The following is a 14,415-nucleotide window of genomic DNA, read 5'->3' on the forward strand; positions in this document are numbered from 1 at the left end:
AGCCCAGAGAAGCTAAACAGATTATTCGAGGTCACACAGCAAACTGGGGCCAAATCAGGACCAGAACTGATCAAATTCAAGAATATTTCTCAAGGTTGCTCCTTTTCTACCAGCAGAGACCAAGGGATGGGAGAGTAATCTAATAATCTAATTTAGTAATCTAATAATCCCAGTAGCAAATTCTCCCCCCCCCAACCTAGGTAGGTCTAGGTTAAACCCCAAATGTTGTCCCTTTTGTTTTTATTGAAATCATTCCTATCCAATCCTTTCTCGGAGACCTTGTAGTCTCCCTTTATATTACATTCACACCAACATTTTTCTTTATGTGCTTGCAAAGCACATGGCTTTTGTGCAGCTGAAACCCACTGAGATTGGATAATTTTCCTAGAATCGCATCATGGAGCTTCCCTCGCTTCAGTTTGCAGAAAATAGACAGTATGAGAGAATAATATTCTCTCATTGGAAGAATTCTTAGAGTCCATTTTATAAATATGGAAACCAAATTCCCAAAGGAGTAAAATGACTTGCCTAATAGATAGCCAAAACTTGAACTGCGTTCTTGTCACTCCCAAGTTCGGGGATCCTTTCCATGCATCATCCATGCTTCCTCTTGCTTCTTTTGATATTTTCAAACTTATTCTCATCCACCAAAGGCTTGAGAGCTCTAAGAATTCTTGCTAAGTCCAAACTTGAGACTTGGGATGGGGATGGGGGACCCCCAAGTTTTAGGTGGAGTCAGAGAAAACTATTCATTCGCATTCCCCCCTGAGGCTAGAGCTTTGTTAGCAGTTGTCTGTGACTGGCAAGTGGCTGGTACCTGCCTCTCCCCATCCTGCTGCCTTTGGCTTGGGCACCCAGCCACTATTTCAATGAATAGTCTGACTCACCAAACTAAAGTCAGCTTACAAGCGAGGTTCCAACGGAATAGAAGCTTTGCAAAAACAACGGAGTCAGATTGGGGGGGGGGGATGGGGACCCTGACTTTTCCTGATAGGATTCCTAGGGGTGGAGATCAGTCGGGGGTGTGGCCATTGGTAAAGAGAAAAAGTCAATCCAATTGTTCTTTCTTTTAACCCAACTGTTGTGTTTTTTGTTTTGTTTTGTTTTGGGATGTGCGTGTGCGCGCGCGCACTCACGTGCCCGAGCTTGTGCGCGTACTGATATATTGAATGGGTTCCCCTCTGTACCGGGATTTACCCTGGATGTAAGAGGTTGGGGAATGGAGGCCGGGATACAGAGATTGAGAAGGAGCAGGAAATATCATAGATCCAGGGATTCCTGGCTTTAAGAGGAGGGAAGAAGAACATACAAAAGATATAGTGGACACAAATAGCAAGACAAGCGCAGAGATAACCAGGAGGTGCCACAGAGCATTCTTTAGCCATCTAGATTGGAGGATGGGAAGGAACTGGGTGGAGCAAGGCTGGTTGTTAGTCAGCAAAGCCTTACAAGACTCATCACAAAATATGTTAACTGCAAAGGAGAGTGTAGAACATGGAGGGATGCAGAGCTCATACTTCTCGGTATCCTTTGCATGTCTGCCCATGCTCCCAGATCTAGCTTGTATTTTCTTATTTTTTTTCACGAGATCTAGAATGAAGAGCTTTTCCCACAAAAACCTGGAAAGCAGGGGTTTCCAGCTGAGAAAACCAGACTCACAAGGGTTTATGGGATGTGTCTGAGATCACACAACTAGTAAGCATCAAAACCATGGATTTATATTGCAGTGCTGTTTTATTGATATCTTGAGATACAGGGACATGGGAAAATGATTCCTTTCTCATTTTGAATTCCCAGTTCCTCATATTGTACATAGAAGGTATTTTTCAGCCCAGTGTCCCTGGCTTCCTTGCTGTTCTTTGAACAAGATGTTCCATTTCCCATCCTCCATGCATTCATGCTGGCAGGCCATCTTCCATTCCTGGAATGCTCTTTCTCCTCATTTCTACCTCTTGATTTCTGTAGCTCCCTTTGAGTCTCAGTTAAAATCCCATCTCTAGCAGGAGCAAATTGTTGTGCAGTAATTTCAGACCCGTTCTACTCTCTGTAATCCCACTTTGGGGCTTTCTGGCAAAAATACCATATTTGCCATTTTCTTCTCTAATCCGTTTTACAAATAAGGAAACTGAGGAAAACAGATAAAGTGAGTTGCCCAGGATCACTCAGCTAGCAAGTACCTGAGGCCAGGTTTGCACTAAAAAAGATGAGTCTTCCTGACTCTAGATCCAATGGTCTAGCCACTGGGCCACCTAGTTGCCACTCTCTCTAAATTTGCTTCTAAATTGTCTTGTAGTAAAGTGCTTAGCAAAATGCCAGGCACATAATAAGTACTATATAGGTTATCATTATTATTATTAATCTTGTGTAAATATAATTGTTTTCACATTGTCTCTCCCATTAAATTGTAAGTTCCTTGAGAGTAAGGATTGTTTTTGCTTTTCTCTGTATCTCCAGTTCTTAGCTGGCACATAACAAGCTTTAAAAATATCAAAAAATAGACACAGAATATAGGTTTATGAATAGTGGCAATAGTCCCTTTATTCCTGATACAAATGGGATGTCTTAGGTAGCACATATCAGTGAAAAGAACATGGGATTTGGAATTCAGCCTCAACTTACTTCCCAGTTCCTCAATTTACTGTCTGTGTCACCCTGTCACCTCTCCTGATCTTAGTTCTCTTGTCTAAAAGAGGAGGTCATTGGATTAAGATTCCTTGAAACCCCAGTTCCTCTGAATTAGCTTCCAGATCTTGGTGGGAACTCCCCAGAAGGTATCAATGCCAATGTCTATGGGAGGATCTTTATTATTTGTCCAGGTCATTTTGCTCTGTTCTCTCTCAGGACCCTGGCTCGGTTCTGATCTGCCAAGTCTGCTCTGAGGACAGAAAAGCAGCTTTCTATTTCCCTTAGAGCACAAAACAATATCAAGCAGTTTACCCACCACCCACTCAGGCTCTGCTAGTGGCACCTGGATCAAGATCTTGGCAAGCTCTTGTGATTCCCAAGCAGGCTAGGATGCATTCCTTTTTCAGCACCTCCTGTGCCTTTGAACCACACATCTAGGAGGAGGATGTGGAGAAGAGAATGTCCCAGTGTTCTTTCCTGGACAATAGTGAGCATGCATGGGATGCTGGGGTGAGAGAAGAACTTCATGGGCTATGTTTTTTTTAGATGGGCACCGAGTCACCCTGACCAAAGATTCTTGGACATTTGTGGGCTAATCTTCTAAGAATGATCTTGCTTTGGGAGGAGATTTTGATGGTGGTGGTGGGGTCTTTCTTCTCCGCCCTGACTCTGGCCCTGTAGCCACAACCTTTAACAAACAGCATTCTGGTTCTCCAAATCACTGGAAAAAAAGCATACTCAGCACACTTCACACCTGGGAAATTCAACAGCTCTTCAGGGAGGTGGCCCAAGCCTTATGACTTAAGACTTGTAACTGCAATTCTGTCTGTCTAACTTACTCTGTCAGCTCCTTTCTCACCACAGCTCTTGAGTAAGGGGCAGAGAGAGCTACTAAGACCAACTTCCAACTAACTATCGAATCATTTCACAGGGGTTTGGCTTCTCTGTGGCCAGCTGCTTAGGAATGCTGGAGCCTGGGATTGAACTGTTTTCCTCAGTCTCTCCGAGGACTCCATTATGGACTCAGATTCCAATTACTTACCCCTCCTCCTCTGCCCTAAAAAGTTGAATTCCAAAGCTTCTTTGCTGCATTGCCCCCCTCCTTACCCCAACACAAGTTTAAATCCTGTAATCCCACTAACACTTCACCTATGGCCACATCTTTAGCTTGCTCAGATTTTCTCTGGGTGGAGGAGATAGAGTGGGTAAAGAGAGTGGGAAGAGCCAGAAACTATGGCACCCATGGAGAAAAGTAAATAAAAGACAAGATAAGATAACTGAACACAATTTTTAAAGCCACCTTAACTGTCCTCTTTTTTGAGCATCAAGAAAGATTCTCTTTATCCTCTTAGATAAGAAACATAGAGTGTGTGGTGTATTGAGAATGCAATAGCAAAAGGAATAAACATTCCCTTGCCTTGACAAACATTCTACGTGCGTTCCTTGATTCCTTTGGTAGGAAATCATTCTCTTCATTTGGATTGAACATGAAGACTGCAGTCAGTTGCTGCTATTCAGAACAATGCAGCATGCCGTTATAACAGGTAGACAGATTCTCAACATGTTTTTGGCGAGATTAGAAAGCTCCTGCAGGTATGTGTTTGTGGCAGTCTTCAGCCTGTATCAACAGATATGATGATTCATTTCTTCCTTTTGTGGAATGAGGCTTGCTGGAACACACTTGAGGGGAAAGGGGGGCAAAAGAGCCCCCCTCTTAAGGAAAAGAATGAGATGTATGATTCTGGTTCTTGGTGCCTCCTTGCTATTAGAAAGTGGGATGAGGAGATAGGAGACATCTCCATACTGTCTTGGTTAAGCAGGAATAATGGAACAGATTGCTTTGGGGAGAACTGAGTCAAGGCCAGATGGACAACAAATGAGGACATACAGGGGGTACAGGGGTCTTTGGGCAAGTTGGACTTTTCTGGAAATGAGAGAAGAAAATTAAGAAGGAAATTGAGTCCCTGCATGGGATTTGGTACAACTTGCTTCAGAGATGTTATATTGTCTACAATTTGAAAGGACACTCCCTGTTATTTTATAAATGTGGAGATTGAAGCAGAAAACTAATCTGTTTTACTATATATTCCACACGTAGTGGAAAGATGGGATCTGAACCCAGATGGAGTTCAGGCAGTCTTTCTAATACTCTAAGATTAAAAAAAAAACTTACCTTAAGATGGGCAAAAAATTATTTTAGGCTGCTAGACAGAGTTTGTGAGGATTCAGGTCCCTGTTGCCTCTTTCCTCAGGAAAATGCCAAGAGCTGCTTATTACACATATCACTGCAAATTTGCTTCTCGATCTAGTGGAGAAGGTCAGATCAACACCCTCAGATCAGGACTGGATAACTGCCCCAAATAAGAAAATCAGTACTCATTATGCTAGGCCACTATATAGAGCAAATTGGAGACAATAACCTGTGCTCTGAAAAATGTTCCCCCCTTCAAAATTGGATGAATGTCCATTTGCCCCCTGGCATTATCTTCTTTAACCTCCTCCCAGCCTCTGGTGGGGGAAAGGAGGGCTTGGCAAGCCTGGTGGGGTGCCACTGACATATGGGTGCTGCAAGGCAGGGTTGCTTCTAAATGAGCCAAGTCTGCCAGGAAGGAGTCTTTTGTATCCCCTAGTACTATGCAGGTGTGAGAGGGGTGAGCTCACAGCTGCCCCCCAGGCATGCCCAACCCACTTAATCATTCAGATCAGCAAGAGATTCTTCAGCCCAGCCCAGCCCTTAGAAGGGTATAAAGAGGAGGGGGAAGATCTGAGTCCTAGGATAACAGAGCCTCTGTCTTCCTCTTTCACCTAGCTCTGTTCTTTGCTTCCTAACACTTCTCCAGTTCTTGGTCCTGCTCTCCAAGGAGCCATGTCTCGGCAATCAAGCGTATCATTCCAGAGTGGGGGCCGTCGAGGCTTCAGTGCCTCATCAGCAATCACCCCGAACGTCAGCCGCACTAGCTTCAGCTCTGTCTCTATGTCCCGGGCAGGAGGTGGTGGCGGCGGCGGCTACGGCCGCATCAGTGTCGGTGGTGCCGGAGGCGGAGGCGGCTTCGGCAGCCGGAGCCTTTACAACGTCGGAATGTCCAAGAGGATTTCCATGGGAGGCGGTGGGGGCTTCAGGAGTGGCTACGGTGGCAGAGTAGGAGGGGGTTATGGCTTTGGTGGAGGAGCTGGTAGCGGATTCGGTTTCGGCGGTGGGGCTGGTGGTGGCTTTGGGCTCGGTGGTGGAGGAGGCTTCGGTGGAGGCTTTGGGGGACCTGGCTTTCCTGTCTGCCCTCCTGGTGGCATCCAAGAGGTCACTGTCAACCAGAGTCTCCTGGCTCCCCTCAACCTCCAAATCGATCCCACCATCCAGAGGGTGAAGACGGAAGAGCGGGAGCAGATCAAGACCCTCAACAACAAGTTTGCCTCCTTCATCGACAAGGTGAGACGAGAAATGCTTGCTAAACTGCTGCAAATCTGGGCCAAAGGCCAAAGCAAGAAGGGATAGGAAGGAGATTTCATTTCTTAGCCAAACATGTACAGAGTGTGCAATACCTTCATATCTGCCTGTCTGTCTGCTCTCCTCTGTGTGGTCTACTTTCTCTGCTAGATTAGGAACCTGAAGAATGGAACAATCTCTCCTCCTTCTCAATCTATTCCTCCCAGAGCCCAGCACCAGACTTTATACACTTTGGCTACTCAATCTATGTTATGGAGAGAAAGTGTGGGCAAAACTTTAAACATTGGGCAGGCTGCATGAAAGTGTATGCAGATTATTCTCAAGACAATTTCAATGCATTTATTTTCCCTTTTGAAGAGATATCTAGAGTTCTCTCCAGCTGCTCTTCACTTTATTTTTGTATGTCTCTAACTCATGTCTCTGCATCTTCATTATACTGAAGCTTTTGAAACGGAGGACCATTTTTAATCTAGATTTTCTCCAGGGAATGGGGGCAAGGAGGAAAAGGGGTGTGGAGGGAGAGAGAAAGAGAGGGGGGCAAAAAATGAATGGGGGAGAAATGATTGATGAAGATGACTTGAAAACAACAACTCTGAGATATTCCATGGAATAATATAAATATTGGATATTCCTCTTGAATAGTCTCTTCTTCTGGTTTCCAGGTGCGATTTCTTGAGCAGCAGAATAAGGTATTAGACACAAAATGGACACTGCTCCAGGAGCAGGGTCACAAGACTGTGAGGCAGAATTTGGAACCACTTTTTGAAACCTACATCAACAATCTCAGGAGGCAGCTAGAGAATTCTCTGGCTGACAGGAACCGCTTGGAGAATGAACTGAGAACCATGCAGGATGCAGTGGAGGATTTCAAAAACAAGTGAGTTGGAAGAGTCCATAAGGTTGGGAGGAGGGGAGAAGGAATTGTCTTGTTTTTCTACAGTCAGATGAACTCCATGATGGAGAGGTAGAGAGAGGAATGGAGAAGAGGCAGAGGGACACTTGAGAGGCAAACACAGAGATAGAATCAGAGAAAATCATGTTCAGGGATTTCTTCTGAATACTTAGGAAAGCATTGTGGTTTTTCCATTCTAGGAATTGAAGGTCCAGTTACTGATAAGGAGTGGGGAAATGGAAGTAAGCAGAAAGAAGGAAGAGGGAACTTAAGAGGTAGAGTGAGGAAGGCTTTCTCTCTGCCTGACATAATTTTAGCAATCCATGGGCAAGGACTGAGGAATGGGGTGAAATATGGTTGAGTGAGCCAAAAGAATAGAAAGGATAGAGTGTGATACAGGTTTATTTTGTCTTAAGACAAATCCCAAACCTTGACTTTCTACTATATGAGGTTTGGGATAATTGGCAAATGAGGGAATCCATAGCCCTTAGCTTTCTTTATGCTGCCTTTTCACTATTCTACCTTAGAACACAAAATACACAGTCTTGTCTAGGAATTTCTAGTTTTTCCAGTCCAACTTCCCCCACCCCTGCCCCATGTTCCCCACAACAGAGTTATATAGCTTAGCCATAAAATCACTAAGCCATAGACTCGATGAATTGGAAAGTACCTAACAATTCATGCGTCTCCTCCTCCAACACTGTCAACAAATGAGGATCCAGCCTTTGATAGAACTGTGACATATATTGTATACATGTATAATGCTTTGGGCACTGGACAGAGCATCACATTGTGTTTGTCTCCTTTTGAACCTATGACAGGGGTGCCTTTGTTTCTGAGTCCTCCTACTTGGTTTCTCCCTCCCCATCTTATTGCCTTTGCCCACCCAATTCTTAATTTTAAGCTTTCTACCCCTTGAGCTAGGAGATAATTCCCTTGTCAGTACTACATAACAATTAAAAAATCCTTGCTCAGTTATGGGAAAAAAAAAGAAAACCAACAAGCCAGTTTGGAGCTTAACTTATGGCAATGATTACACCTTTCTGGCACAGACATACTATATATTCCTGGCTCCTTGAGACTTTTATCCCCATTTTTCACACAGTAAAAATCTCCCCTGTATCCTAGGAGAGGGAGAATGATGGTGAACAAAGGAAAGCACATAAACTATCTACATTCAAAGCTATTCTTTCACCTCCCAGAATTGGACTCTTGGTTCTGCTTGAATTGAATTAAATCAAATAGAATCAGATTGGATAGGATCCAACTTGACTCAATTCAATTCCTTTTAATTCCATTCAAGGGAATCAGCCTGATTTAGTAAATAGTGGTCTGGATTTGGAATCTCCCATGAATTGGGTTCAAATCCCACCTATCTCTACAACATAATACTTTCATGACTACTAGCAAATTACCAGCCTTCCTGATACCTCAGCTTTCTTTTCTATAATGAGAGTTGGACTAGATAATCTTCTCTAGGTCATTCCAACTCTATATTTATGATCTTAGGATCCCACAAACAATTATTTGATAGGCTCAGGACTTCAATGTTCAGTATAAATGCCTTCATTGATATGAGAAAAATAAGGTAGAGAATCTATTAGTATATTCTTAAAGTAATTGGCTTAGTAACAAATAGACTGAAGGGGCAATGGAAGATAGGATGATTCTTTCCGATCAGACAGCAGAGACAGCTTTCCACAATAGCCAGTCCCTAGGGACTCAGGTCATAACTACTTCTTCCCTTTCTGCCAAAGAGCCCATCATAGCAGGTGCCATATACTCTCTTCTTTTCTCTCCCCAAATGGAGATTCCTAGTCTATGAAAAGAAGAAATGATAATAGCCATTCTGCAAGGGCAGAGATGAGTCTCCTTGTAGTCAATATGAAGACTAGTGTATGCTTAGCTGAGTTATAAGTGTGATTATGTTCCTCAAAATTAATTATCTTAGATCACCTACCAATTGATCCTGTTCCCTTTTTTTATTAGGTATGAAGATGAAATCAACAAGCGTACAGCAGCTGAGAATGACTTTGTGATGCTCAAGAAAGTAGGTGTGGGTTGATTTGTGCCTGTAGCCTGAAGTTATATTTTGGGCATAGGGTGTGGCTCATTGGAGTTTGGATGGAAAATTTGGTCTGGTTTTTCTAGGACGTAGATGGTGCCTACATGAACAAGGTGGAACTGGAAGCCAAGGCAGACAGTCTCAATGATGAGGTCAACTTCCTGAGAACCCTCTATGAAATGGTAATGAACCACCTCCTTTGAACTAAGTACAGGTGGTAGCAGTGGGTGACTGCTACTACCTAAGATCTCTGGAGACAAAGGACTTCTAGCTTAAGTGATAACTGGATCCCCAGAACCTGGGACTAACAAATACAATCCTGTCCCAGGTTCAAATGTTCCTAAGCTTTGCTCCTTCTTCTTGCATTTCCTCAACTTTGATTTCTTGGATATTTATATTCCTAAAATGACTTCTTCATTCATTCTTAGTAACTATGTTTTGTAAAGAGACTTGGATATGAGTCTCATAGGTTCATAGGATGTTTGAGCTGGAAAACATCTTTGAGATTACCTTGTCCTAAACCTTCCTTTCATGAGATTTAGTGACTTCACGAATTACTTTCTGGTTCCTTTTAAAATAGGAAGCTATATTTTAGTTAGGGAGGAGAAGCAGCGAGATTAAAACCTGAGAGGTTATGGAAACCCTTGGTGAGAGAGTGGTGGGGGAAAAATCATTAGATATAAACATTTGAAAACCACTATGTTGGAAAATGTTTGGAATCCTGCAGTTTTTTAGAGCTGTTACAGCAAAAACTTCAGTTGCTCTCTTAACTATCTTCAACATCTGAATGTAGGTTCTAATTGTTTCCTCTGAGGGGAAGGTACAAAAGAGATTAATGATAGACCCAGATTACATGACTGCAAATCTCTCCACAGGAACTCTCTCAGATGCAGGTTCATGTCTCTGACACCAATGTTGTGCTGTCCATGGACAATAACCGTAATCTTGACCTGAACAGTATCATTGCTGAGGTCAAAGCTCAGTATGAAGACATTGCCAACCGTAGCCGAACAGAAGCTGAATCCTGGTACCAGACAAAGGTGAGCTAGTGCTGATTTTTAACGGGAATCCAAGGTCTGGGACTCAGCCTAAAAGAACTGAACGATTGCTGCTTAAGGGACTGGAGAGATGTGAAGGAGAAGCATTGGTGTTTTTCTTAGTGGAATCAGATCACAAATGGGATTAACCTTGTCCATAAGAATTCTGGTTCTGTTTTTAATATACTGTGATTTTAGAACAATCACATGACCTCCCTTGCCCCAGTTTCCTTATAAAATGAAATTAATAATTTCATCCCTAAATGACATCCTTAAATAACGAGATCACCATGAGTACAACATATTGTAAAGCTTGAAGGATGTAGAAATTGGGGCTATTTTTCTAGTCCTCACAAGCTTTTTTTGTTTTCAACATCCTAAATTCTAGTGTTCCAGAGACTTGCTATAGATAACAAGTTTTCCTTCTACAAAGATTTTCCTCCATGCTTATACTAACTTCTTTCCTCTTCTCTGGGGACCTCTCAGTATGAAGAGCTGCAGCAGACAGCAGGACGCCATGGAGATGACCTCCGCAATACCAAACATGAGATCTCTGAGATGAATCGGATGATCCAGAGACTGAGAGCTGAGATTGACAATGTCAAGAAGCAGGTAGGTCAAGGGCAACATACTTCAACTGCATATATGTATATTTAAATATATGGTCATATTCATTTATGCTTGAGAATCCTTGAGTTCATATAGGGTACTTCTTACTGGTATATAAACTGTTTTTGTTTATGTGACTTAAGGCTCTTCTGGAAGGAAAAAAAAAGGCTACATTCTGTCCACTGTGCTCCACCCTGAACACTTCTCTCTCTCCTTTCCTTTCTCTCTAGTGTGCCAATCTTCAGGCCTCCATCGCAGATGCTGAGCAGCGTGGGGAATTGGCTCTCAAGGATGCCCGAGCCAAGCTGGCTGAGTTGGAGGATGCTCTGCAGAAGGCCAAACAGGACATGGCCCGCCAGCTGCGTGAATACCAGGAGCTGATGAATGTCAAGCTGTCCCTGGACATCGAAATTGCTACCTACAGGAAGTTGCTAGAGGGCGAGGAGTGCAGGTGGGAAATTGATCTCTCCCCTCTTTCCCTACTTCCATTCTAAATCCCCAAATCTTATCTACAAATAATTCATTCTGGATGAACCTACATTGACTTTGCTTGTATTTAACATTCACAAGGTCTTTTAAATACAAACCAGCTTTTGAAAAAAAAAATGGCATGCATTTTTTCAGATAAAAAGTCTGAGAGTTTCAGATTTTTGTTTTCAGCTATACCTGTTTCAGATGATCCCCTTAACTATCTTACTCCTTTGGTGCAGATAACTGCAAAGATGGTTATATTTTCAAATTTCATACATTGACGGATTAAGAGCATCATTGGAAGAGAGATTTTGTTTTGACTGAAACTTGATTAGTTATTTTCCATCACTATTTCCCATGTTGAAATAGAGAATTTCAGAATTGGAATTCTGGTCTTCAACATTCTACCTCCAAAAAACTAGATACCAAAATAGGCAGTCTGGAAGATGTCCAAGGAGGGGGTTGCCATGATTTCCTTAGGTTACCTGTTCTAAAAGAAAATAATTTGTAGTACTCAGAAAATGTTCTATTGAGATTTAACCAATTCTTTTCTTATTGCATTTTAAACCCATTTCAGTGTGTAATGACTAGATCAGAATTCAGTGCCTGGAGTTCTGGATCTGGAGTCAGGAAAGCCTGGGTTCAGAATTTTTACACTTAAACTCTTTGAGTCCCCATTTATTTGTCTGTAAAATGGGAATAATAATGTCATCTAGCTTTCAGAGTTATTTCAGAGGAGCATCAAATGATGTGTCCTCCTCCCCAAAGTCATATAATTGAGATAATATATATATATATATATAAACTGTCTTGAAAATCTTTGCTGTATTGTTGGACAGAAAGATATCTCGTCAGTTAGTTATAAAGCTCTGGAGTAATTTCCATGGGCACAAAGCTGGTTCTTGTTTCACTATCTAATTCCAATCTCATTTCCTTTTCTTTGTTCTTTATAGACTGAGCGGAGAGGGAGTTGGACCAGTCAGTGTCTGTAAGTACCTTACTCAGAATAGTAATAATAACGTTATTAATGAGTTCTTGTTTTGAAGGTGGGGTTCTCTAGATAGTAGTCACATCACCTGGAAATTCTTTATGGTCAAAGGTCTAGAAGAAATGGGATAAAGTGAAAAGAGCTCAGATGAGGAAGGAAGAGGCCTAGATTCTTTTTGGTCACTGATTACTGAGGGACATTGATCAAACTATGCTGCCCAGTACCTTAGATATCTCCATCTGCAAAATGAGAATAATGATATCTGCTTTTCAAACCTGAGCAACTGATAAATTGATCTGAATCCTTAAGAAAGTGTATAACTCAGTGTTAACTCCTTGAAAATTGTGATGATATGGCCTAATATGTAGCCTGACACAATGCATACTTGCTTAGTTAAATTAACAGAAGATGCATAGGAGGATTAGAAATAGAATCCATAATGATCCCTGGTACATCATGATCTGGTCATTTTTTCTCAACTACAAAATAAGTCTCACTTTGCTCATATGCAAGAGATGAACTGAATGATGTTCAATTGCTGCAGTTCAGAATCTATGATCCCATTTATAAGTTCTGGAGAGGTGATTTTTATTTTTATTTTTAAATTTTTTGTTTTTTTCGGTGAATAGACACCCACGGAATGGCTGAGATTGTGATGTTCATGGTTTTTTTCTAGGAAAGGCAAACGGGGAGGATGGATATGTTTCTTGTCCTTCCCCTTCCCAACCTCAAGGTCATCAAAAGTGGGGTGGAGGGCTGGGACCAGTCTTAGAAGGCAGACTTCCTTCTCTCTCCCACTCCTTGGCCAGGACCCTTGTCATCAGGATGGGTGGGCAATGATCTCTTCTCTGCCTTTATCGTAGCTGTGGTCACATCCAGCGTGTCCGGAGGTTACGGCGGCGGCGGCTTCGGCAGCGGTGGGGGCTTCGGCAGCGGCGGCGGCTTTGGCAGCGGCGGCGGCTTCGGCAGCGGCGGCGGCGGCAGTTATTCATACTCCAGCAGCAGCGGCGGCGGCGGCCTCAGCGTGGGGGGTTCTGGCTTCAGCTCCGGCAGTGGACGGGGAATGGGGGTTAGCCTGGGAGGCGGCGGGGGCAGCAGCTCCAGCGTTAAGTTCGTGTCCACCACTTCTTCCTCCCGGAAGAGCTTCAAAAGCTAAATCTCCTCTCCCTAAGTGTCCATTCACTTGAGTATCTGCTCTCCCCGTCCCTTGGTCACTACATGACGGATCCTCTTTAGCTTGGTTGGTAACCTAGCTGTTCTCTGCTTTTCTGTCTCCGCCTCCTCCCCCCCCCCCCTTCTCTTTTCACAGGTGTTTAGTCTAGACCAGACTATAAGGGGGTGATTTGTGTTCATGAGCCTTCCAGGTCACCTCCAGCACTTAGCACCCTCATCTCTGGTTCTTAGTTCCCAACCTGGCCAGAGGCCATCAGAAAATGCTGTCCAATGAACCACTTGGAGGCCTTATAAGTAACCTCTTTTCTCCTTTCTGAGACTCCACTCATTCCAGTGTTCGCTGGTCACTTAAGCACTTAGCCCAAAGCTAGGAAGGACCACTCCCTCCTGACTACTTGACCAAAGATGTGAGTAGCAGGATCCAAAGGCATATTTTTCTTAGGAAACCTTTAAATTGAGGAAACTAAGGACCAAAAAACCAGAAACAACTGAAGGAAGGCTTTGGTTCAGTCAGAATCTGGGCTCCTCAACTCTTGGGGAATGGCAGTCCCCAAGTCTCTTGCTGGTGCATCCTAGTGCAATGTTGTCATTTCAGAAAGAGTGGTTCAGTCCAAGCTCTGTCTAGGGGAAAGGTGTCTGGCCTAGTCACGGTTCTTGAGGGTGGGATTAACCATTTGTTTTGTAAGCAATTCTGGTATCTCCTGGGAGACAGCTTTTCATTCCTCAGGAGGAGGCATTTGGTTGTACTGGAAGCAAAAGTCGTTCCTTGATTGTCAACAGAACTCCACCCCCTCACCCCCTCACCCCCATTGTTTGTTCTTGATTCTGACCACTTTTTGGTGTTTGTTCAATAAAGTTCATTTATAATTTAAGTTTCTGAGCAGAATTTTTCTCCCATATCTATAATCAACATTAAGAGTTTTATCTGGATAATTTTTAAGTAGAATGGGATCATTGATAACAGAAAAGGACCAATGTGCATTAGTCTGCTAGTCTGAGAAGTGAACATTTACTACTTATTCAGAGTAAAAAGTAGGAGCCTGGGGGGATGGAGAGTAGTCCCTGGAAACACTAATTAGTGACTACGATAGTCACTGAGGATTTCCTTGGACT

General features: G+C 43.0%; 1 protein-coding gene across 1 annotated transcript; it reads left to right on the top strand.

The window, feature by feature from the left end:
* The first annotated feature begins 5,393 nt into the window (after positions 1-5,393).
* LOC127539458 (keratin, type II cytoskeletal 5-like) lies at positions 5,394-14,174 on the top strand. The gene is made up of 9 exons (XM_051963683.1): positions 5,394-6,049; positions 6,730-6,944; positions 8,949-9,009; positions 9,111-9,206; positions 9,900-10,064; positions 10,548-10,673; positions 10,901-11,121; positions 12,095-12,129; positions 12,993-14,174. The coding sequence occupies exons 1-9, from the start codon at positions 5,492-5,494 to the stop codon at positions 13,283-13,285; spliced, it is 1,770 nt and encodes a 589-aa protein (XP_051819643.1). The 5' UTR covers positions 5,394-5,491; the 3' UTR covers positions 13,286-14,174.
* Positions 14,175-14,415: the final 241 nt, after the last annotated feature.

This window comes from Antechinus flavipes, chromosome 5 (genome assembly GCF_016432865.1).
Source record: "Antechinus flavipes isolate AdamAnt ecotype Samford, QLD, Australia chromosome 5, AdamAnt_v2, whole genome shotgun sequence".
Taxonomy (NCBI): Eukaryota; Metazoa; Chordata; class Mammalia; order Dasyuromorphia; family Dasyuridae; genus Antechinus; species Antechinus flavipes.

Excerpts from the sequence above, each read along its gene's own strand:
- LOC127539458 (XM_051963683.1), top strand. The coding sequence starts at position 5,492 with ATGTCTCGGCAATCAAGCGTATCATTCCAGAGTGGGGGCCGTCGAGGC. Across the intron at positions 6,050-6,729 it reads TTGCCTCCTTCATCGACAAG|GTGCGATTTCTTGAGCAGCA; the intron begins GTGAGACGAGAA and ends TCTGGTTTCCAG. Across the intron at positions 6,945-8,948 it reads GTGGAGGATTTCAAAAACAA|GTATGAAGATGAAATCAACA; the intron begins GTGAGTTGGAAG and ends TTTTTTTATTAG.